The 25524-nt window shown below is 41.9% G+C and overlaps 1 protein-coding gene across 1 annotated transcript; it reads right to left on the bottom strand.

Annotated features, from left to right (window-relative positions):
• Nucleotides 1–24510: 24510 nt before the first annotated feature.
• LOC127323315 (uncharacterized) lies at nt 24511–25086 on the bottom strand. The gene has a single exon (XM_051351480.1). It carries the CDS (start codon nt 25084–25086, stop codon nt 24511–24513), a length of 576 nt encoding a protein of 191 aa, XP_051207440.1.
• Between the last annotated feature and the right edge of the window lie 438 nt (nt 25087–25524).

A 25524-nucleotide genomic window follows, 5' to 3' on the forward strand; every position in this document is an offset into this window, starting at 1 on the left:
CCTCAAATTACCATTGAGTCACCACTTCTTCCTAAGTGTGAGACAAGCATCCAATGCATCTTCATTGTACCTAACACAAAGGTAAGTACAATATGGTCCCCAAACTTTTGTTTGAAAAACGATATGGTTCCCAAACTAATTGGGTCCGAAGTAGTTAGACACACTACAACATATAGGACAAACTCCACAAAACTATGTGCATATAGATATGAAATTGAATTCCACGCACATCTTAATAAAAATAGGATTTGATGGAGTTTACCCTATAGATTGGATCAAAGAAAGTAACACATGCTATACGATATACATATATTAAATTTGCATGCACATGACTTTCAAGAACTAAAGTAAGATACAATTTGGACAATACACACATTAAATCAAGAAACAATGGTTGTCCAAATTATATCAAAGCATCAAATCAACACAAGATTGACTCCATAGACTTATCTCATTACAAGAAGCTAATTAAACCCAAAGACAAGGAATGAGATAACCAACTTCCAAAGGGAGCAAGGTTCCAACAATAAACCAAACCCTCACACTTTTCATGATGGCACAAAGTACCAAAAAGAAAAGGTTTGTCTTCCAAAATCAAATACTTGATAATGATCAAGGGATGTTATGATAGGATCATAAAAGTAGCATTCAAACAAATATAGAAGAGCTCTCCCAAGATTAGTGCATTATTTAGGATTTTTCATTTGAATACAAAATGCACAAAACTAGGATCATCACGCTACCTATAACTACTAGAAATGCTAAGAAAAGTTCAAATAGACAAATTAGATCCATAAAATGCAAGTAAGACACATAGAGTCAAAGAACAACAAATTCATGGAAATAAATAAGGCAATTAAACACAAGATCCAATGTAAATATGATCGATAAATATCTACCCCATAATAGATCGCCAATTGTCCTTGGACAAGAGGTATTAGGAAATATTTATCGGTGGTAGTTTGTAATTATACCTAAGATCATATTTACAACAAATAAAGCATATGGTAAAAGATAAGAGTTGACCATCATGAAAATAGAGTTTCTTGATAGCTTCAATTAGTCATACCAATATGCAACACAATTAATAGTAGTCATACCAACATGCAAAGAAATTAATAGCATAACTTGAAGCACATGGTTTCTCAAAAGTGTATTGAGGGACACGTTGTGAAAAACCATGACAAAAAAAACTATCACAAATAAGATCCACAAAGATATTAGAAATGAAGCCATTTAAACAAATTGGAACTTGTTTGAGCAAACATGACACATAGGAGAGAGATAATTTACAATATCAATTCTGTGTGATACAACCTCAAAAGCTCAGATTTTCTAGGCTTGCAATATGCACAAAGCACTACAAGAAAAGTGCCATGGCCGACAAATTGAAGTCGCGCCGTGGTTGCTGGTGCACCATGGCCGACGATTTTTGGTCTCTCCGTGCTGCATGTCAAAACTATTTTTTCTCGTTTTTGAGGCCACCTAGCCCGACGAAAAGGGCTAAAACGTCGCGTATTGTGGCCCAGGACGTGGTGCATCATGAATTCTCGGGTTTGCCGGCCGAGTCAACGCAAATCCGCACCACCCAGGGATGTAGGGCCCAGATGGCAGCCTCTCTAGCATTGTTTTTTTTCTCGATCGCGGCATCTCGTTCAACGCTCACCGATCGAGCCGTTTACGATGCAGGATCATGGGTCCCGCATGTCATCCTCTATGAACCAAAATTCTTTCTATTCTTGGATTTTTTTGACCCCCTGATTTCTGGCTACTTCCTTTTTCTTTTGATCCCGTGCCACCTTGGAAACGTTGAGACCGCTGCAGCTAAATGGGTCCCGCATGTCATCCTCTATGAGCAATCAACTTTCTTTTCTTGGAGTTATTTTTGGCACCTCATATTTGGTCACTTGCCTTTTTCTTTCGATCCACCGCCGCCTCTCAAACAGTGATACCGCTGATGCTAAATGGGACCCGCATGTCATCCTCTATGTAGTATAAAACTTTCTTTTCTTGGATTTTTTTGGCACCTCATATTTGGTCACTTGCCTTTTTCTTTCGATCCCCTGCCGCCTCTCAAACGGTGATACCGCTGATGCTAAATGGGACCCGCATGTCATCCTCTATGTACTATAAAATTTTCTTTTCTTGGATTTTTTTGGCACCTCATATTTGGTCACTTGACTTTTTCTTTCGACCCCTGCCGGCTCTCAAACGGTGATACCGCTGCTGCTAAATGGGACCCACATGTCATCCTCTATGTACTATAAAACTTTCTTTTCATGGATTTTTTTGGCACCTCATATTGGTCACTTGCCTTTTTCTTTCGATCCCCTGCCGCCTCTCAAATGGTGATACCGCTGCTGCTAAATGGGACCGACATGTCATCCTCTATCTATACCTAATAATAAAGGGAGAAGCGTTTCCGTGGTTCGGTCCGTCTGATTCGGTCGTCCGTCATTGTTCTTTTCGTCCGTCGTTGTTGGTCTGTTACCTTGGATCGCTAAAAACCGGCTTCGTTTCAGCGTCGTCCCTCCGTTGTTTTCGTCCGCGTTGTTCCTTTGTTGTTTTATTTCTTTCCTTCCGTGGTCTTATCGGGAACACCGATGGTTTTTCCAACGTGCGCCATCTGGGAACTGGCAGGGGCACGCCCCGTAGACTTCTATCTATGCTTCTCACGCCTCTTCTTGCCCAATAAAAAGGCCCTCGACTCCCAAGTCCCAACAGAAGCGCCCGTCACGATTCGCGTCGCTGATTTTCATCGTCGCTCGTCCCTTGTGCGGGCAACTGACAGACGACGGAATTGGATTGTGATCGCAGTGTCCAGCCAAAATCTATCGCTGAATCCCGACCAAATTTCTGCAGCCTAGATCGTGACCTACTCGAATACTCGATCAACTCGGCATCACCTAAACTCGCGGAGAAGCTTGTGCCTGGTGTCCCTGGCCAGCGGTGGTTTTTCATCCGTCCCGATCCGCAGGAGCCCACCGGAGGTGAACGAGCAGGTTCTTGATCGCATCCTGCCGATGCTCGTGTGGCGGTGCGCGTCCCTAGCGCGCGGGCTGGCCCCTGAGCAGAACATCGATCTATTGCGCCACGGAAAGGCAGTAGCGTGTGCAGAGCCAACACTCCTGGCGGGATACTTGAGCGGCAAGGTTATCGGCTCGCTGGTGGACTGACATGATAACGATCAGTGCGGGCTTGTCGGCGCCAGCGCCAACCACGAAGGCAGTTTTTTGGTGGACATCTCGCTGCAGGTCCAACACATCAAGAAGTTCTAGAAGATGATATTGGACTTCTGAAATCCATGGTGGTTGCCATGCAGATTTAGCGGACAGTTCTTTATGCTTATGCAGATTCGATCAGCTGATAAATCAACAGCCAAAGTGCCTAACGTTATGCTTGGTCGCTGACGTGTAATTGCCAGATTCATTAGCGATTCCAGCTTGATGAGCGCATCAGTACTAATTCAGCTCTCCAGTGACGTTTCTTAGACTACATTGGTTTCAGTTGATCCAAATAGGAAATGTTCAGGATTAAACATGGCACACATGCAAAACTCTGGTTGGTTTCTAGGTATAGAACATGCTGCGCCTAAACCACCATTGGAGAAGCTTGACGCACCGGCACCAGTGGCGACAATATTTCAGGTTTCTAGGTTGCACAGACAATAAAACTCATGCCAGAAAAACAATATAACTCATGCCAAAAAACAACACAAACACTCGAAGTGGTTCGTCGCGAGGCATCACCCTGACAAGGTGGCGAGAGAGCAAGAGCAAGAGCAATTTGTCTGAGAATGTACATGGGAAGAGTTCAACTCAAACAATGGTGGTCAGGCAAGGCACATTAACTAGCTCATGTTGGACGAAGGGCTCGACTTCGTCAAGTTGACAATGGAGCCGCCGATGCGGTGACGATATATGCCAATGCCGTTGATGTGAAGGTCAGATAAGGGAGATTCAAAGATAAAAGAAAAATAACTATCAATGTAGAAAACTCAAGGAAAATGTAGCTCATAATTGAAGAGGCGAACTCCGACAAGGCCACACATGAAAAGAAGGGGTCAACTAAAACATTGCGAGGATGTAAAATTACACAAAATTCTTAGTGTTTTACTATTTATTTGTCATTATGCTACGATGATAACAGTTTATCTCTCGGTGCAACGCACGGGCAATTTTCCTATCTATACCTAATAATAAAGGGAGGATTGTTTCCTTGGTCCGACATTTTTTGTTCCAAATTTACCCCTGGTTGCTAGGCATGAGGTAGGAAATATTACAGGATTTGCCACCGCTTAAGTCAGAATACCGGTTCGTTATGTCTCTTTCCGTCGCTAATTCAGCTTTCGGCCGGCCATGGGCCACGCAAGTGGGCTCTCTAGAGTCAGCCAAAAAGTTTTGACGATGTTGGCTTGACCAGAGGTCGTCGAGTTGTGCGAGCGGAGGAAAAGAAAGGGGTTCCGGCCCGGGCGAGCGCTACAGATCCTCATGAGGAGTTTGGGAGAGCACGACATGCACGCGCGGGCTCCTGGCCACACGGGCCATCCAACTTCAGTATATTAGTCATAAACTAAGCATGCAAAGGAGACTGTTCTGTATACAACTACATTCTGGTTCGGTCTTCTGATGAGTAATTCAGTTAGGTTGATTGATGCGTTCTCTTGGCTGCTGAATGTGCTATGGAGCCATTTTGGGTTCTGACGTCTTCTCCGACTATGAACACCACAGCTATAGGAGCAGCGAGAATTCAGGTAAACATTGATGTTTAATCACGTAAGCTGAACACTAAAGTTGTTGTCCGGCGTGAACTCTCAATCGTGTTTGTTGCGAACTCTCAATCTTTCTTTGACCGACACGGTTCTATAGTGTACGAAGGCACCAACAAGGCAACGGCAACGGGCAAAAATCTGATCACACGGACGAAACTACGAAAACACTTCGTACTTTATTAGTAGGTAGGTATAGATATAGATTTTGATGGTAGTTGCATTCCAGTGAAATAATTTTATGTGAAAATCAATCCGCCGCAACGCGCGGGCATATTACCTATGTACTATAAAACTTTCTTTTCTTGGATTTTTTTGGCTCCTGATATTTGGTCACTTGCCTTTTTATTTCGATTTCATGCCGCCTTTGAAACGTTGAGTAAGCTGCTGGCGCATGGGTCCCGCATGTCATCCTCTACGAACAGTAAAAGTTTCCTTTCTTGGAGTTATTTTTGACCCCTAATTTCTGGCTATTTGCCTTTTTCTTTTGATCCCCTGCCCCCTTTGAAACGATGAGGACGCTGTTGGCAGGTCGGTCCCACATGTCATCCTCTATGAACAATAAAAGTTTCCTTTGGTGGATTTATTTTTGACCCCTAATTAATTTCTGGCTATTTCCTTTTTTTTCTTTTGATCCCCTGCCGCCTCTCAAACGGTGATACCGCTGCTGCTAAATGGGACCCGCATGTCATCCTCTATGTACTATAAAACTTTCTTTTCTTGGATTTTTTGGCACCTCATATTTGGTCACTTGCCTTTTTCTTTGGATCCCGTGCCGCCTCTCAAACGGTGATACCGCTGCTGCTAAATGGGACCCGCATGTAATCCTCTATGTACATTCAAGTTTCTTTTCTTGGATTATTTTTGGCTCCTGATATTTGGTCACTTGCCTTTTTTCTTTCGATCTCATGCCACGTTTGAAACGTTGAGGAACGTGCTGGCTCATGGGACCCGCATGTCATCCTCTATGTGCTATAAAAGTTTATTTTATTGGATTTTTTTTCACCCTCTGATTTTTGGCTATTTCCTTTTTCTTTTGATCTGCTGCTGGCTCATGGGACCCGCATGTCATCCTCTATGTGCTATAAAAGTTTATTTTCTTGGTTGTTTTTCACCATCTGATTTTTGGCAATTTCCTTTTTCTTTTGATCCCCTGCTGCCTTGGAAACGTCGAGTAAGCTGCTGCAAAATGGGACCCGCATGTCATCCTCTATGTACAATCAACTTTCTTTTCTTGGAGTTTTTTTGGGCACCTGATATTTGGTCACTTACCTTTTTCTTTCGATCTCGTGCCGCCTCTGAAACATTGATACAGCTGCTGCCAAATGGGACCCGCATGTCATCCTCTATGTACAATAAAAGTTTCTTTTCTTGGATTACTTTTCACATTCTGATATTTGGCTATTTCCTTTTTCTTTCGATCCACTGCCTTGGAAACGGTGATACCGCTGCTGCAAAATGGGACCCGCATGTTATCCTCTATGTACTATAAAATTTTCCTTTCTTGGATTTTATTTCACCCTCTGATTTTTGGCTATTTCCTTTTTCTTTTGATCCCCTGCCACCTTGGAAACATTGAGTAAGCTGCCTCCTTGGGACCCACATGTCATCCTCTATGTACAATCAACTTTCTTTTCTTGGAGTTTTTTTTACTCCCTAATTTCTGGCTACTTTCTTTTTCTTTTGATCTCAAGCCGCATTTGAAATGTTGGGACCGCTGCTGCAAAATGGGACCCGCATTTCATCCTCTATGTACAATAAAGCTTCTTTTCTTGGATTATTTTTGGCTCCTGATATTTGGTCACTTGACTTTTTCTTTCGATCTCATGCCGCCTTTGAAACGTTGAGAAAGCTGCTGGCTCATGGGTCCCACATGTCATCCTCTATGAATAATAAAAGTTTCCTTTGTTGGAGTTATTTTTACCCCTATTTTCTGGCTACTTCCTTTTTCTTTTGATAAACCTTTCTGCTGGCTAATGGGTCCCATATGTCAGCCTATATGAACGATAAACCTTTCTTTTCTTGGAGTTATTTTGACCCCTAATTTCTGGATATTTTGCCTTTTTTTGGATCCCGTGCCGCCTTGGAAACGTTGAGGATGCTGCTGCCTCATGGGTCCCGCATGTCATCCTCTCATAACGATAAATGTTTCTTTTCTTCGATTTTTTACCAACTGATTTTTGGTTTATTTTTTTTGATCCCCTGCCGCCTTTAAATTTTTGACGACGCTGCTGGTTCATGGGTCCCGATGTCAGCCTCCCCGTACAAGAAACATGTGATATCTTGATTATTTTGCAGACAATAAAAAGTGTATTTTGCTCTGAGTTATTGCAAACTAATATGTTGAATCTCCTTGTTTTTGTTTTGTTTTTGTGAAGCATAGGACTTTCCTGTTTTGGAGTGGGCTGAAATTGTACGAGTCAAAAGGCGTCCAGCAGGGATAGTTCGAAGGCCCAGATGGCCATGCAGCCCCAGTTGATATCTTCCTTAACTTGGATTATTTTTTGATCAAAAGGCCCAGCAGGGATATATCCTTTTTCTTTTGGTCCTGTGTGCCGCCTTGGAAACGTTGAGGACGCTTCTGCCTCATGGGACCCGCATGTCATCCTCTATGAACTATATAAGTTTCTTTTCTTGGATTTTTTTCACCCTCTGATTTTTGCCTATTTCCTTTTTCTTTTGTTCCCCTGCCGCCTTGGGACTCGCATGTCCTCCTCTATGTACAATCAACTTTGTTTTCTTGGCTACTTTCTTTTTCTTTTGATCTCTAGCCGCATTTGAAACGTTGAGACCGCTGCTGCAAAATAGAACCCACATGTCATCCTCAATGTAAAATAAAAGTTTCTTTTCTTGGATTATTTTCACCCTCTGATTTTTGGCTATTTCTTTTTTCTTTCGATCCCCTGCTGCCTTGGAAACGTTGAGGATGCAGCTGCCTCATGGGTCCCACATGTCATCCACTATGAACAAAGAAAGTTTATTTTCTTCGATTTTTTTCACCCTCTGCTTTTTGGCTATTTCCTTTTTATTTTGATCCCATGCCTCCTTGGAAACGTTGAGGACGCTGCTGCCTCATGGGACCCGCATGTCATACTCTATGTACAATAAAAGTTTCTTTTTTGGATTATTTTTGGCTCCTGATATTTGGTGACTTGCCTTTTTCTTTCAATCTCATGCCGCCTCTCAAACGTTGAGTAAGCTGCTGGCTCATGGGACCCGCATGTCATTAACTATGTACAATAAAATTTCTTTTCTTAGATTATTTTTGGCTCCTGATATTTGGTAACTTGCCTTTTTCTTTCGATCTCATGCCGTCTTTGAAACGTTCAGACCGCTGCTACAACATGGGACCCATATGTCATCCTCTATGTACAATGAAAGTTTCTTTTCTTGGATTATTTTTGGCTCCTGATATTTGGTCACTTGCCTTTTTCTTTCGATCTCATGCCGTCTTTGAAACGTTCAGACCGCTGCTACAACATGGGACCCATATGTCATCCTCTATGTACAATACAAGTTTTTTTCTTGGATTAGTTTTTGCTCCTGATATTTGGTCACTTTCTTTTTTCTTTCGATCTCATGCCGCCTCTGAAACGTGGAGTAAGGTGCTGGCTGATGGGACCCGCATGTCATCCTCTATGTACAATAAAGTTTCTTTTCTTGGATTTTTATACCCCTGATTTTTGGTCACTTGCCTTTTTCTTTCGATCCTATGCCGCCTTTGAAATTGAGGAGACTGCTGGCTCATGGGTCCCATAGGTCAGCCTCTATGAACAATAAACCTTTCCTTTGTTGGATTTATTTTTTACCCCTAATTTCTGGCCATTTGCCTTTTTCTTTTGATCCCCTGCGGCCTTTGAAACGATGAGGACGATGCTGGCAGCTCGGCCCCACATGTCTTCTTCCATGAATAATAAAAGTTTCCTTTGTTGGATTTACTTTTGACCCCTAATTTCTGGCTATTTGCCTTTTTTTCTTTTGATCCTCTGCCGACTTTGAAATGATGAGGATGCTGCTGGCAGATCTGTCCCATATGTCAGCCTTTCTGAACTATAAATGTTTCCTTTCTATGATTTATTTTTGACCCCTATTTTCGGGATACTTGCCTTTTTTTTGGATCTCCTACCGCCTTTGAAATGTTGAGGACGCTGCTGGCTAATGGGTCCCACATGGCATCCTCTTTGGACGATAAACCTTCATTTCTTGTTAATGACAGGTTTATCTGTATTATTTTTGCAGACTAATACAAGCACTTTCGCTCCAAGATCTTGCAAGTTAATACAATAAATCATGGAATTATTAGGATATGTTTTAAATTTCAAATCCACTTTATGAAACTTTTTAAAATACCTTGATCCATGTGGGTATGGAGCGATCAAGGATTTCATATTGGCCATGAGCAATTTCAAAAATTGCAACCGAATAATTCAAAATAAATAAAAACAACTTTTATGTAGAACTTCCGTGTTTTTGTTTTTTGCCATCATAGGATCTATGGTTCATTAGAAAAGGGCCGAAATTGCATGAGCAGAAAAGCCCATTTCTAGTTATTGGGCTTCGACAGCCGGAGCAAGTAGGCCTATAGAAAATACCATGTAGATGGCCGTTGGAACCCAAAAGTATTTGTTGCCTAGACTTAGAAAAAGTATTTGTTGCCTAGACTTAGATGCCAAACTCAGGCACTCAGCCTTATTGACATGAACCTTGCTATGCACACGACAATTTCAGTCCGATCCGTGTAGGAAACACAAGATCAAACCCTTCGTGTGAGGAAGCAGGTGGCAGCACACCTCCAGATGCTCAATCGTACACATATCATATAGGAGTTGTCGTATGTACATTAGTTCCGTATTGACATGTTTTTTCTTTGGTTAACATGTGGGGTCCGCACAGTCACCTAGGTCGCACATCAACTTCTTTGCTCGTAGTTGATTCATGTTTAGTGGCCTGCAGCAAGAATTGCTGCCCCCAAGGATGTACTTTACCCTTTAGCGGCAACAAAAATAGGAATGGTCCTCTCATGACTATGATCAACAAGAGGTGGCTATATTATAAAGGACGTACACACATTGTAATTATAGTGCTGAAATAAAGTCAATCTTAAAACAGCCATGCATGGGTTATAATATGAAGGCAAAACGAAATACAAAAGCAGGGCAGTGTTCAAATAAACTTATTCAAACTAGTACATACTAAAAACAGTGTACTACTTCTCAACACTTCAAGCATAATAAAAAAGTGTGTCACTGTTTTTTTAAAGGTAACACCGAACGGGCAATGTTTAAAGCAGGCTTAAACCACATAGCCGCTTGTCGGACACTACCCAGACTATCTCTGGGAAGGTTGATAACTCCCACAGTCTCACCTTCATCTGGCTGGAGGTTGCAGCGCAAAATTTTAGGGTATTGATTATGAAGATACTTCCGGTATGCTGTGTAGACGCAGTTTTTCCTCATGAATGGAACCAATGTGCCATCAGGAGCTTTGGATTTACGCTTCTTTAGGTTGGCAATGATCGGGTAAATGAGTCCGAGGAACAGAGAGTGGTCGCCGAGGCTGTTAACCTGCATCCAATGAAAGGCCCCTGCGCGTGCTGCAAGGAATAGAGATAAGGGATCCTTCTCGAAGACGTAGGTGGCAACAGGAGGATACTGCCGTAGCTGAAGCCCATTAGCAGCATAGGGAATGCCAGGAGGTACTTCAGCATTGGCAATCCCAATGTTGTTTACTGTAAGGATGATCATCAATTGCTTGCCATCAACAGATGGAGCGAGGAACCACACGTACTGCTGATCATCCACCACCGGTGGCGGGATTACAAATGGGAGCATCAGGTTTTCTGCAATATTAGAAATGGAGACGAATAGGGTGTTACTGGCAACCATATTCAAATAGCATCACACTTCATCGTTCATGCTCATAGTATAAATACGACTATGTAAGCTAAGGACATTGGTCATTCATGTGTTCAAATCGAGTGTCCAATATATCAGTTATACTGCATCCATCCCACGAAACTAGTCTAAACTTCGCCAAAACTAGACACTAGTTAGTGTATACACAGTTATATACTACCTCTGTCCCACCAAAAGTGTCTGAGATTTGTCCAAATTCAGATGTATCTAGACAGTGAAAGCATATAGATACATTCAAATTTTGACAAATATATCATCTTAAGTTTAAGTCATGTGTTGTAGTTAATTCCCTTTTTCTTAAGTGATCCAACGGTGTATATGATTAGATATTTGTATACAATATAGGAGTACAGACAATCTACCAGTTGGTCCAGTTTTAAACTGAGTATAGAGCTTCAATCATGACCCTTGGAGTGCTAAATCTAACGGTGCACAATAGCAGGATTCTCTGTGAAGAGTGCACACAGCTAACTCTACAATATTTTAGAACCATCACGTGAGCCTTGGGTCTACCCCAAAAAATGACCAAATATCTGAAACCCCTGAAGCATAGGAATAACCCCGTTCAAAGAAATCGCTATTCAGCACTGCTACATGGATCAATGGAAGGTTCTTACGGTCTCAACTCTCAAGGAAACATCAAAGGAAAAGGTAGATAAGAAATGAGTGAGTGTTAGATGTACACATATTTTTAATTTTTTATTTGTTCCCTTCGTTTGCCGACTGATGGGAAGAAACATCATTTTTTGTAGGACAACTCTTGTTTTCGTATTTTATATATGCATTGTTGGCAATATTTTCTTTTGAAAACCATAAATATAGCTCGAGCTACATGTAGCATGGTTTTTGAAAATTTTGAGAGCTGCATTTTAAAATTCCAAAGAAAACGGAGATTAAATACGGGTGTCGACAATGTTGTGTTCTACCAACATTCAAATGTCCAAATAGAAATATCTTATATTTAAGGTTTTGCAACAACAAAAAATCAGACATATATATTCCAACATTTTGTAACTTCAAAATCTATCAGATTCTGTCATTTTTGTGCGGCCCGAATATAGGGTATCTCAATTTCAGATTTTACACTCTGGTAGAATAATACATTCTCTACATCTATTTTTTTATAGATTTTTTATATTCTTTCAAAACTTGCCAAAGGCATGTTATAAATATTCTTTTGATTATCAAACAGAATCTTTAATGGTTTGACGTGCATACATACTAGAAATATAAAAATATAAAAGTTCTCGCCTTGTACACATTTTGTTGATTTTTTGGAATGAATACAACATTCAATTTGGTAGATGGAGTACTAAACATTTCATGGGAAACTTAAAGCAGCTTGCCAAACAAAGGCTAATAGAAAAAAATATAGGTATGACAGGCATAACATCCACGATGGGGTTGAAATATGCATAAGCTTCGGGCAATTTGGCAAAGAAAAATCTAGCCAGATTAAGAACAGAATTATAAAAGGTACAGGTTAACCTAAGTAAATTAGGCATAACAAGTATTTCATTCTTGTTTAGTATAATTGGATTTTGATTGAGTTACTTTTCTAAGGGAAAAAGGAGAAGGCAGATTCAAGACATTTTGGTGGGACGGAGGGAGTAAATCAAAAGTAAGAAAAAGTTCCATCATGTTTCATGAGATGGACTACTAAATAACGGCCATATGCATCTCTTCGATGCAGAGGTGATACGTCTCAAACGTATCTATAATTTCTTATGTTCCATGCTAGTTTTATGATAATACTAACATGTTTTATATACACTTTACATCATTTTGATGCATTTTCCATCACTAACCTATTAAAAAGATGCTGAAGCGCTAGTTCCTGTTTTCTGCTATTTTTGGTTTCAGAAATCCTACACAGGAAATATTCTCGGAATTGGACGAAACAAAAGCCCACGGCCTTATTTTCCACGGATTGTTCCAGAACACCGAAGGAGAGACGGAGAGGGGCCACGAGGTGGCCACCCCATCTGGCGGCGCGGCCAAGAGGGGGGCGCGCCCCCCTATGGTGTGGGCCCCTCGGGCGCCCCCGACTCTGCCCCTTCGCCTATTTATTCCTTCCGTCGCGAAAACCCTAGTACCAAGAGCCACGATACGAGAAAAGTTACTGAGATGCCGCCGCCATCAACCCCATCTCAGGGGGTTCTGAAGATCGCCTCTGGCACCCTGCCGGAGAGGGGAATCATCACCGGAGGGCTCTACATCACCATGCCCGCCTCCGGACTGATGCGTGAGTAGTTCATCCTTGGACTATGGGTCCATAGCAGTAGCTAGATGGTTGTCTTCTCCTCTTGTGCTATCATGTTTAGATCTTGTGAGCTGCCTGTCATGATCAAGATCATATATTTGAAATGCTACATGTTGTGTTTGTTGGGATCCGATGAATATGGAATACTATGTAAAGTTGATTATCGATCTAAGATATATGTGTTATTTATGTTCTTGCATGCTCTCCGTTGCTAGTAGAGGCTCTGGCCAAGTTGATACTTGTGACTCCAAGAGGGAGTATTTATGCTCGATAGTGGGTTCATGCCTCCATTGAATCTGGGATAGTGACATAAAGTTCTAAGGTTGTGGATGTGTTGTTGCCACTAGGGATAAAACATCAATGCTTTGTCTAAGGATATTTGTATTGATTACATTACGCACAGTACTTAATGCAATTGTCTGTTGTTTGCAACTTAATACTGGAAGGGGTGTGGATGCTAACCCGAAGGTGGACTTTTTAGGCATAGATGCATGCTGGATGGCGGTCTATGTTCTTTGTCGTAATGCCCTAAGTAAATCTCATAGTAGTCATCATGATATGTATATGCTTCTCTATTTGTCAATTGCCCAACTGTAATTTGTTCACCCAACATGCTATTTATCTTATTGGAGAGACACCACTAGTAAACTGTGGACCCCGGTCCATTCTTTTACATCTGAAATACAACCTACTGCAATCATTGTTCTCTGTTGTTCTTTGCAAACAAACATCATTCTCCACACCATACGTTTAATCCTTTGTTTACAGCAAGCCGGTGAGATTGACAACCTCACTGTTAAGTTGGGGCAAAGTATTTTAATTGTGTTGTGCAGGTTCCACGTTGGCGCCGGAATCCCTGGTGTTGCGCCGCCCTACACTCCTTCACCAACAACCTTCATGTGGCCATCATCTTCTACTGGTTCGATAACCTTGGTTTCTTACTGAGGGAAAACTTGCTGCTGTACGGATCACACCTTCCTCTTGGGGTTCCCAATGGACGTGTGCTTTACCGTCACAAGCAACTCTTTTTCTGGCGCCGTTGCCGGGGAGATCAAGACACGCTGCAAGGGGAGTCTCTCACATCCAATTTCTTTACTTTGTTTATTGTCTTGCTTTATTTTATTTTCTGTCTTGTTTTCTTTCTTTATATCAAAAACACAAAAAAATTAGTTACTTGTTTTACTTTATTTAATTCGGTTTTGCTTTGTTTATTTTTACTATTGCTAAAATGAGTAATCCTGAAGTTGAAGTTCGTTCTTTTAAGCAACAAGGGGGAGAAAGTTTTAAAGATGCTTGGTATAGAATTAGTGATGCCCATCATAGGTGCACTAAGAAACACTCCACTATTATCCTCCTTAGGAACTTTTATGTTGGTATATCTAGATGGAATAGGTATGTTCTTGATATTCTTTTAGGTTGTAATTTCCTAGGTACTCCTGCTTTAGAAGCTAGTTGCATCATTGAGAGTCTAGTTGGAATACCACCTGTTAATGAAGCTAAAATTGAAATCTCTCTTGAGGATGTCATGAAAAAGTTGGAAGCCATAGAGAAAAATATTCCAAGTGTTGAGACTAAATTGGGAATATTACTTGATAATACTGATAAACTTGATAAATCCCTAGGAGGAATTAATGAAAGAATTGCTATCTTAGAAACTTGTGCTATCCATGATAATCAAACTTATGTGGGTAAGGAGCAAAAATTCATGTATCTCTAAGGTGCCTAAGCCAAAGAATTATTATAAGCCTAAAATTGATAAAACCCTTAGTACCACTATGGGAAATTTAGATAATGGAGCATCTAAGGTACCCTCTGCGACAAGTTGTGTTTTTAAGGAAAATTATGATGTTGATGCTTCTTCTCTTGATGTTACTTGATTTACACTTTCTATGCCTAGCTGAAAGGCGTTAAAGAAAAGCACTTCTTGGGAGATAACCCATGTTTTTTTATTTTGATACTATTTTGTTGTGTCTTGGAAGTTGTTACTACTGTAGAAACCTCTCCTTATCATATTGTTGTGCCAAGTAAAGTCTTTGATAGTAAAGTTGATACTAGATTTGGATTCCTGCACAGAAACAGATTTTTACCTATCACGAATTTGAGTAGATCTCTCTGTAGGAAACTCATAAAATGCTGAAAAAATTCATGCGTGATCCTCAGATATGTACGCAACTTTCATTCAATTTGATCTTTTTCATCTGAGCCTGTTAAGTGCCTCGAAAAAAATTCGTCTTTACGGACTGTTCTATTTTGACAGATTCTGCCTTTTATTTCGCATTGCCTCTTTTACTGTGTTGAGTGGATTTCTTTGTTCCATTAACTTTCAGTAGCCTTGGGTAATGTCCAGAAGTGTTAAGAATGATTGTGTCCTCTCTGAACATGTGAATTTTTGATTATGCACTAACCCTCTAATGAGATTACTTTGAGTCTGGTGTGGAGGAAGTTTTCAAGGGTCAAGAGAGGAGGATGACATGATATGATCAAGAAGAGTGAAAAGTCTAAGCTTGGGGATGCCCCCGTGGTTCATCCCTGCATATTTCAAGAAGACTCAAGCATCTAAGCTTGGGGATGCCCAAGGCATCCTCTTCTTCATCAACAACTTATCAGGTCACCTCTAGTGAAACTATATTTTTATTCCGTCACAACTTATGTGCTTTACTTGGAGCGTCTGTCTGTTTTTATTTTTGTTTATGTTTGTATAAAATCGGATCCTAGCATTCCTTGTGTGGGAGAAAGACACACTCCACTTTTTCATATTGAACACTGGTGTTCTTAGCTTTACTTTAATGTTCATGGCGAAGTTGAAAGCCGCTTCGTTGATTGCTATTTGGTTGGAAACAGAAAATGCTTCATGTGGTAAATGGTATATTGTCTTGAATAATTTGATACTTGGCAATTGTTTTGAGCTCTCAAGTAGATCATGTTTAAGCTTTTGCATCATGTAGTTTAAACCTATTAGTGGAGAACTACTGTAGAGCTTGTTGAAATTTGGTTTGCATGATTGGTCTCTCTAAAGTCTAGATATTTTCTGGTAAAAGTGTTTGAACAACAAGGAAGACAGTGTAGAGTCTTATAATGCTTGCAATATGTTCTTATGTAAGTTTTGCTTTACCGGTTCATACTTGTGTTTGCTTCAAACAACCTTGCTAGCCAAAGCCTTGTAGTGAGAGGGAATGCTTCTCGTGCATCCAAAACCTTGAGCCAAAACTTATGCCATTGTGTCCACCATAACTACCTACTATGTGGTATTTTTCTGCCATTCCAAGTAAATTGCTTGCGTGCTACCTTTAAAATTTCATTCCTTGTCTTTGCAATACATAGGTCATGGGAAAGTAGCCTAAAAACTATTGTGGTAATGAATATGTCGCTTATGTATCTTAGTTCTTATAAGTTGGTTGTTGAGCGGTAACCATGTTTCTGGGGACGCCATCAACTTTTTACACCTTTGTTGAATATCATGTGAGTTGCTATGCATGTTCGTCTTGTCTGAAGTAAGGGAGATTTCTCATGATTAAATGGTTTGAGTATGCATATTGTTAGAGAAGAACATTGGGCCGCCAACCAAAGCCATGTATCATGGTGGAAGTTTCAGCTTGGACATTAATCCTCAATCTCTTATGAGAATATTATCTGTTGTTGAATGCTTAAAGCATAAAAGAGGAGTCCATTATATGTTTTCTATGTTGTCCCGGTATGGATGTCCTCAAGTTGAGATCTATCAAAACTGAGAAATCAAACGCGATCTATCTCCCTGGACCTTTGTACACGTGGCATAGAGGTACCCCCTTTGTGACACTTGGTCGAAACATATGTAATGCAATGATAATCCATGGAAGTCCAAGCTAATTAGGACAAGGTGCGGGCACTATTGGTATTCGATGCATGAGGCTTGCAACTTATAGGAGGTTTTATGCATAGCACATATGAATTATTACTACCGTTGACAAAATTGTTTCCATGTTTTCAAAATAAAAAAGCTCTAGCACATGAGTAATCCATGCTTCCCTCTGCGAAGGGCCTTTCTTTTACTTTATGTTGAGTCAGTTTACCTACATCTTTCTATCTTAGAAGCAAACACTTGTGTCAACTGTGTGCATTGATTCTTACATGTTTACTTATTGCACTTGTTATATTACTTTATGTTGACAACTATCCATGAGATATACATGTTACAAGTTGAAAGCAATTGCTGAAACTTAATCATCCTTTGTGTTGCTTCAAAACCTTCTATTAAGAATATATTGCTTTATGAGTTAACTCGTATGCAATACTTATTGATGCTTGTCTTGAAAGTACTATTCATGAAAAGTCTTTGTTATATGATTCAGTTGTTTAGTCATTATCTATTTGTTAACAAATTATAGACCATTGCTTCGAATCACTTCATTCATCTCATATGCTTTACAATAGTATTGATCAAGATTATGATAGTAGCATGTCACTTCAGAAATTATCCTTGTTATCGTTTACATACTCGAGGGCGAGTAGGAACTAAGCTTGGGGATGCTTGATACGTCTCAAACGTATCTATAATTTCTTATGTTCCATGCTAGTTTTATGACAATACTCACATGTTTTATATACACTTTACATCATTTTGATGCACTTTCCGGCACTAACCTATTAACAAGATGCCGAAGCGCCAGTTCCTGTTTTCTGCTGTTTTTGGTTTCAGAAATCCTACACAGGAAATATTCTCGGAATTGGACGAAACAAAAGCCCACGGCCTTATTTTCCACGGATTGTTCCAGAAAACCGAAGGAGAGACGGAGAGGGGCCACGAGGTGGCCACCCCAGCTGGCGGCGTGGCCAAGAGGGGGGGCGCGCCCCCCTATGTGGTGGGCCCCTCGGGTGCCCCCCGACTCTGCCCCTTCGCCTATTTATTCCTTCCGTCGCGAAAACCCTAGTACCGAGAGCCACGATACGAGAAAAGTTACTGAGACGCCGCCGCCGTCAACCCCATCTCGGGGGGTTCTGAAGATCGCCTCCAGCACCCTGCCGGAGAGGGGAATCATCACCGGAGGGCTCTACATCACCATGCTCGCCTCCGGACTGATGCGTGAGTAGTTCATCCTTGGACTATGGGTCCATAGCAGTAGCTAGATGGTTGTCTTATCCTCTTGTGCTATCATGTTTACATCTTGTGAGCTGCCTATCGTGATCAAGATCACTTATTTGTAATGCTACATGTTGTGTTTGTTGGGATCCGATGAATATGGAATACTATGTCAAGTTGATTATCGATCTATCATATATGTGTTATTTATGTTCTTGCATGCTCTCCGTTGCTAGTAGAGGCTCTGGCCAAGTTGATACTTGTGACTCCAAGAGGGAGTATTTATGCTCGATAGTGGGTTCATGCCTCCATTGAATCTGGGACAGTGATAGAAAGTTCTAAGGTTGTGGATGTGCTGTTGCCACTAGGGATAAAACATCAATGCTTTGTCTAAGGATATTTGTAATGATTACATTACGCACAGTACTTAATGAAATTATCTGTTGTTTGCAACTTAATACTAGAAGGGGTGCAGATGCTAACCCGAAGGTGGACTTTTTAGGCATAGATGCATGCTGGATGGCGGTCTATGTTCTTTGTCGTAATGCCCTAAGTAAATCTCATAGTAGTAATCATGATATGTATATGCTTCTCTATTTGTCAATTGCCCAACTGTAATTTGTTCACCCAACACGCTATTTATCTTATTGGAGAGACACCACTAGTGAATTGTGGACCCCGGTCCATTCTTTTACATCTGAAATACAACCTACTGCAATCATTGTTCTCTATTGTTCTTTGCAAACAAACATGATTCTCCACACCATACATTTAATCCTTTGTTTACAACAAGCCGGTGAGATTGACAACCTCACTGTTAAGTTGGGGCAAAGTATTTTGATTGTGTTGTGCAGGTTCCACGTTGGCGCCGGAATCCCTGGTGTTGCGCCGCACTACACTCCTTCACCAACAACCTTCACGTGGCCTTCATCTCCTACTGGTTCGATAACCTTGGTTTCTTACTAAGGGAAAACTTGCTACTGTACGCATCATACCTTCCTCTTGGGGTTCCCAACGGACGTGTGCTTTACCGTCAAAAGCAAGAGGCCGGGGTACCTCGCCCTCTATTTTGAGCAAAAATCAACTAGTTATATGAAACAATGGGTGTAAAAGTTAATCAAGGAGGGTGCCTTTATTGTGCTACGTTAACATTTGAGACACTTGTTAATTACATCCATATTCTGTAGTGGCATAGAGTTACTAATTCAGGAATGCATTCACATACAGAGTATACTATGTTTGTTGATGACTGATTAGTACTAATTCATTGCAAGCAACGGTTCATTCATATTCAGATAAAGGATGTGATCGTTAAGTCATATACTTATGGAAGTCCTTATGCATCTCTCTGAAGTAGATGGCGGGGGTCTCTCGTCCTCCTTTTGGAGCAAAAATCAATTAGTTATATATGAAACAATGGGTGTAAAAGGTTATAAAAAAGGGTTGCCTTCATAGTGCTACCTTATCTTTTGAGATACTGGTTACTAATTCAGGAATGCATTCACATACGGAGTATACTATGTTTGCTGATGACTGATTAATACTAATTCATTGCAAGCAATGGTTCATTCATATTTAGATAAAGGATGTGATCATTAAGTCATATACTTATGAAAGTCCTTATGCATCTCTCTGATGCAGATGGCGGGGGTCTCTCGTCCTCCTTTTGGAGCAAAAATCAATTAGTTATATATGAAACAATGGGTGTAAAAGGTTACAAAAAGGGTGCCTTCATAGTGCTACCTTATCTTTTGAGATACTAGTTAATTGCATCCATATTCTGCAGTGGCGTAGAATTATTAATTCAGGAATGCAATCACATACTGAGCATACTATGTTTGTTGGTGACTAATTAGTACTAATTCATTGCAAGCAACGATTCATTCATATTCAGCAAAAGGGGGTGTGATCATTAAGTCATTTATGAAAGGTAAAATATAAACAAGGTAGTTCATGAATAACTTCATTGATTAAGGCTGTGTATCATGCAATGCAACATAAGGACTGAAAAATACCATTTGTGGTGTCCCAGCAGTACGTGTAGCCCCTAATTTCGTCCACCGCAAAAACTTGGCCACCAAGTTCAATGGCATCACAGAACGTCGGAAAATGATGTTCATGTGTAGGGTTCTTCAGCATTCTCCAGTCGCCACCCCCTTCAAGGTAGAAAATCATTTTGTCGAACAAGGCGATGAGCTTGTAATCTGCGTACCTCCCACCTTTTGTGGGCACTTGGCAGATTACAATCTTCAACAAATTAATTGCTCAACCCCAGAAAGTATAGTATACATCATTAGCAGGTTCATATGAAGAACTATAATGACAAATATTCGGATCAGGTAGGGATGGTAGGGAGATATGTCGCTCGGTGTAGACGTTCACGAGGCAGAACTGGCCCCCATGATGATCGGCGGCGGTGATCCAGTCGTCGTTCGCGCCAAGCCATTTTCTGTCGTGCACGAATGGTAGGGCGACAGAACGGCGAGGATGGTCGAGGGGCACTAGGTCGTACACGGTATCATGCAGACGAGATGCTCTCGCCATGTCCCAGTGTTCATCGAACCAATAAGCAGGCGGAGGCATCAGCAGGCAGGATTCATCCCAATGGTGCATCTTGCCTTCACCCTTGCTGATCTGGTCATAGAGCTCCCTGGAACATGCGGCAAGTCGACGGTGTAGGTAACGTCCAGACGCGCAGCGATGAGGTCGATGTTGTCGCCGGTGAGAGCCTCCAAGTGGCCGTCCCCGCCGCCCCGGCAAAGCCTAGAATAATCCATCACGTGAAGATGGATTTAGGTGGATGGCGGATGCAACTGCGCTTGGGGTTTTCGGAGGAGAGGTCGAGCGCTATGGAAGGAACGATGCGGCGATATTTGGTAGACTAGCACGCCACCCATTGGTAGACTATTGGTAGACTAGCACGCCACCCATCTATAAATTTGCGACGATATTTGGTGCAGTGATGTCTCGTCATATCAGCTTGAGCAGAGAGGATTTTTTACAGTTTCCATTATGATATATTTTTCGCCGATAATCGTAGTACTCTATGCCAGAGACACGTACCTTAACACGTGGGCAGCATGCAACCGCGTGAGCACCAAAATGAAATGAGAGATGTTTTAGAGCAGAACTTCATTTTCAATGCCTTTCCTAGCTTGATTTTGAAACCGGACGGAGCTTCAGTGACTTGATGCTTCCAAGTCTCATTGTGACTAGGTGCCACCATCTACGATCCATTTGAGATCCAACGTTACAAACTATCTCTTATTTCGAAGCTAAAAAAGAAAAACTATTCAGAAAATTTTGAAAAAAATCCAGTAATATGTAGATGCCTTGTTTTAATATCTATGAATATTTCATCCCATTCGGACGACTAGCTTGTGATTAAATAGCTTCTTACGTATTCGAGCACTAGTTCAAACTAAATATATATTTGCTCACAAACCTATGATTCAAATCGAATGAAACTCCACCAAAATATAAATCGAAATATGCATGATTTACTGCAATGTTGAGCGGATAATTCAATCCGACGAAAAGACAATATGCACCAAGACCAGTAATCTCTTCCCTAGCTTATCTGAACATAACTGGCCGTGTCCTTAGAGAACATCTCGCAGCCTCAGTAAAGCCTCAGGTATGAACAAGAAGCATATTGCCATCTACAGATCACGCTAAGAACCACAACCCAGGATCATCCTCATAGCCTATATCATCAAGGTTGCCCTCCAAAATGCTTATGTTTTTGTAAAGTTTTCTTGACGTTAGGGAAGATTCTGAAGGGCTTAGCTTCACTACAATAGCAACAAATGGAAAAATTTCGCCCCTAAAAAGAGTATCCCACCATTTTAGTATACACTTATTAGTAGTTGATCAATTGTGCATTGCAAAACACAAAGTTCAGATCAAATGTGCAACATACAAACATAAAGTTAACTAGCAGTTTTACGAGCACATGGCGATATTACGGTGATGAAGCAATATAAACATCAAAAGAAGAGGCAGAACAAGATCTCCTACTCAGGGACACTCTTGGTGGACGCCGAGATATAGGTCGCTAGCTGTGCACGGAGATCCTCCTTCTCCTTGATAACCGCCTTAAGGACGGCGGTTTGTCTGCGCATTAGCACCCTCGAGATCTGCCTCTTGAGCTTTAATTTCAACCTCTCTTCCCTGAGATACTTGATGAGGTTGCTTCCAGTATCCATCCATGTGACGCTCTTGTTGTTCAGTTCCACCCAGTAGGCGTTCTGCTCCTTAAGCATGTCCCGCTCGGAAGTAAGGTTATTGACGCCTCGCGCAAGATGAAGGGAGATCTCCTTCTCCAACGCCAAAACTCTGTGAAGACGATCACACTCCAGGGTGAGGGAGTGTTCATTCTCCAGCTGGCTGCCTATGTGGGCCTTGTTCTCCTCCTTTTGCTACAACAATCATTGTATGAAAAAAAAGAAATCAACCCATTCATATATGAGTATTAATTACCCGCAAACAATAGGAGTACTAATTTCTAGCATGGACATTGATAAAGGAATGGACAACACTCGGACGCTCCACAAATACCACAGGGTTCATCAACACATAATTAATCGGAAAGCAGTGATTACATAAACTATAAAAAAACAAGTGGACAGAGGCATACAGCCTACCTGGCTTGGCCGGGAAACGGGGCCGAACTTAGCTTCGGACGGCCGGACTTGGGGCGCCACCGTCGTTGTGTTTACCGGGGAGACATTTGAACCGCCGGCCCTGTGCGATGTAATTAAATGTAAAAACGGTTAGAAAATAAGAATCAACTAAAGGACACCCCGCTAGAAACTTACCCGGACGAACCCTCGCCCTTGATGGTGGTGTTTGCATCATCATCATTCATCAATGTGACGCTCTGGTTATGCAGTTCCACAGAAACGCGGTTCTGCTCATTAAGCCTGTCAAGCTCGGCAGTAAAGGTATTGATGCCTTGTTGAAGATAAAGGCAGATCTTGTTCTCGGATGCCAAATCTACGTGAACAGGCTCAAACTCCGGGGTGAGGGAGAGTTCATTCCCCAGCTGGATGCCTATGTGGGCCATGTTCACCTCCATTTGCTGGCACGATCATTGTATGGAAAAAAAGAATCCAACCAATTCATATATGAGTAATTAAACGCAAAAATATGAGTACTACTAATTTCTAGCACAGATCTTGATACAGGAATGGACATCACTTGGACGCTCCACAAATAGCACAGTGTTCATCAACACATAATTAAAAGGAAAGTTGTGATTACATAAACTACTCCATCCGATCCCTTTTAGTAGTAGTTAACACGGATTTAGTAAAGTTGTATTCTCCTTCTGATCCCTTTTAGTTGACTCGGATTTAGTACAAAGTTGTACTAAATTTGAGTCAAATAAAATGGATTGGAGGGAGTACTAAATCTGAGTCTATTAAAATGGATTGGAGGGAGTATAAAAAAACAAGTGGATAGAGGCATACAGCCTACCTGGCTTGGCCATGAAACGGGGCCGAACTCAGCATCCGACGACCGGACTTGGGGCGCCACCGTCGTGGTGGTTACCGGGGAGACGTTTGAACCGCCGGCCCTGTGAGATGTAAATAAATGGAAAAAACAGTTAGAAAATAAGAATGAACTGGAGGACACACCGCTAGAAACCTACCCGGACGAACCCTCGCCCACTGGCTCGCTCTCCATCGAATAGAGGATAGACTGCTCTGCGAGAAGGCTCAGGCGATCATAAGTGGCCATACAACGACCTGCTAGCTGGCTAGATGTCGAGTTTTTCTCGGCGGTCTTAGTCCTCATCGTCTTCCCTAGGATATTCTGCCGCCGGGCCGCCCGGCTCAATGGAGCCATGGCTTGCGAGGTACATTACTAGTTAGGGTGGAGGGCTGGTGAAGGCTAGTTACTAGCTACCAGGAGAACAGAAAGAGAAGAAGGGTGGAGGGCTGGTCAAGGCTAAATCTTACATACACCCAGAAAAGCCATCGTGCCCTCGCGGGGCTTCTGAGCAATTATAGGGACGTGCGTTCTCAAATGGGCAAGATAGGGTACCTTCCCGAGGAAGCATCTAGCACCCAAGCCGATGGACTGCGCGTTGAACACTGGTTACAGTATGTGTAAAAAGAAAAGATAACAAGGGAAATGCCTGGCAGGGCCAGAGGTGCATTTAATCGGACATGGGATTCCATATTTTACACCATAGAGTATGTGAACATAAACACATAATACAATCAAACGCTTAGTGTTTACATAAAGGGCCCTAACTGAAGATAGGAAACGCAAGCAAGTCCCCTCTCCGCCAAAATAGATCATATATCATCGTTAGGGCCACCCTGGTGAATCCTCTGAATGAAAAAAGCCCATAGTTGGCAACCTAAACCCACCGCTCTAGTCCGAATAGGAACTTCCGTCCGCCGAGACCCTTTTGACAACAAAAATTAATTAATTCAGTACTGCATAAACCGTAATTTCAATTAGATAAACACGAAGATTAAGATAGGCGCATGTATCACCTGTCGATGCGAATCCAGATAGTCAGCTCCGTGCACGGTTGAAACCATTTCGATGACCACTCTAGTTCCGATGCTTTGGCGGCGCCCGGCGTCGTCGTGATGTTCACCAGAAAATAGGCCGTATGGTTGGGGCCCATTGAATCGATCTCAGAGCGATTAGGTGATGGCTTGCCATGCGACCACACACTCACCTTGTACTCCGGCCAAACGCACGCCGCCGACCTAACGCACTCAACGGATAGGCTGGCCCGCACGCATCCATTCTCCGGATGGACTTGCGTATATGTGTGCGAGACGAACACAGTACCATCGTTCCCGTAGAAGATGACAGGACGTCTTGGCTCTGGCGGTGCCAGCACCGGGATGATGAACACTATCACGGTGCCGTACGGGACCATGTCCACACAAATCGAATGGATTTCTCTGAGGTGAGCGATGAGCACTGCTGGCGAGGCGGCTAAGTCGCAGCCGGCCTCTGTGCAGTCGCACGGGCCGTGCGGGCACGCGAGCTCGTGGTCGTGGAGGCCGTTGTAGGCGACCACACTCCTGCACCCGTCGTGGGGGAACTCCATCCTCTTTAATCTTCTTTGAAGAGGATATTGATGGGGAGGGGAGGGGAGGGGTGAGTGGAGGGGAGGGGTGAGTGGAGAAGAAAGATGGTGGTGGATTTATTAATTCGGGCCTCACCGTCCCACCAGTTTGGCTAAAAAAGGTGACGTTGAATGTTTCACTGTCTATGTTTTCACACGCAGTACACCTTATATGATGGCCAAAAATGGGATATGAAGATTTTCTCGAATTATCAAAAAATAGATTTATGTTTGACATATGTGTGATGTTACTCAAAATTGAACTACATGTTACGAATGGACGGTCGGCAATTTTGAGGGAAGAAAATGAATTTTAAAATATTGAAATACTTTGAGTGTCTCTATGTGAAGCCTTGCACTAAGATCATAGAAATTTCCATTACCCTTGTACGGATGGTGGGTCCTAAAAGTTGAAGTAAT

Source organism: Lolium perenne, chromosome 4, assembly GCF_019359855.2.
Source record: "Lolium perenne isolate Kyuss_39 chromosome 4, Kyuss_2.0, whole genome shotgun sequence".
In the NCBI taxonomy this organism is placed as follows: Eukaryota; Viridiplantae; Streptophyta; class Magnoliopsida; order Poales; family Poaceae; genus Lolium; species Lolium perenne.

Coding starts and splice junctions, on each gene's coding strand:
- LOC127323315 (XM_051351480.1), bottom strand. CDS start 25,086: ATGGAGTTCCCCCACGACGGGTGCAGGAGTGTGGTCGCCTACAACGGC.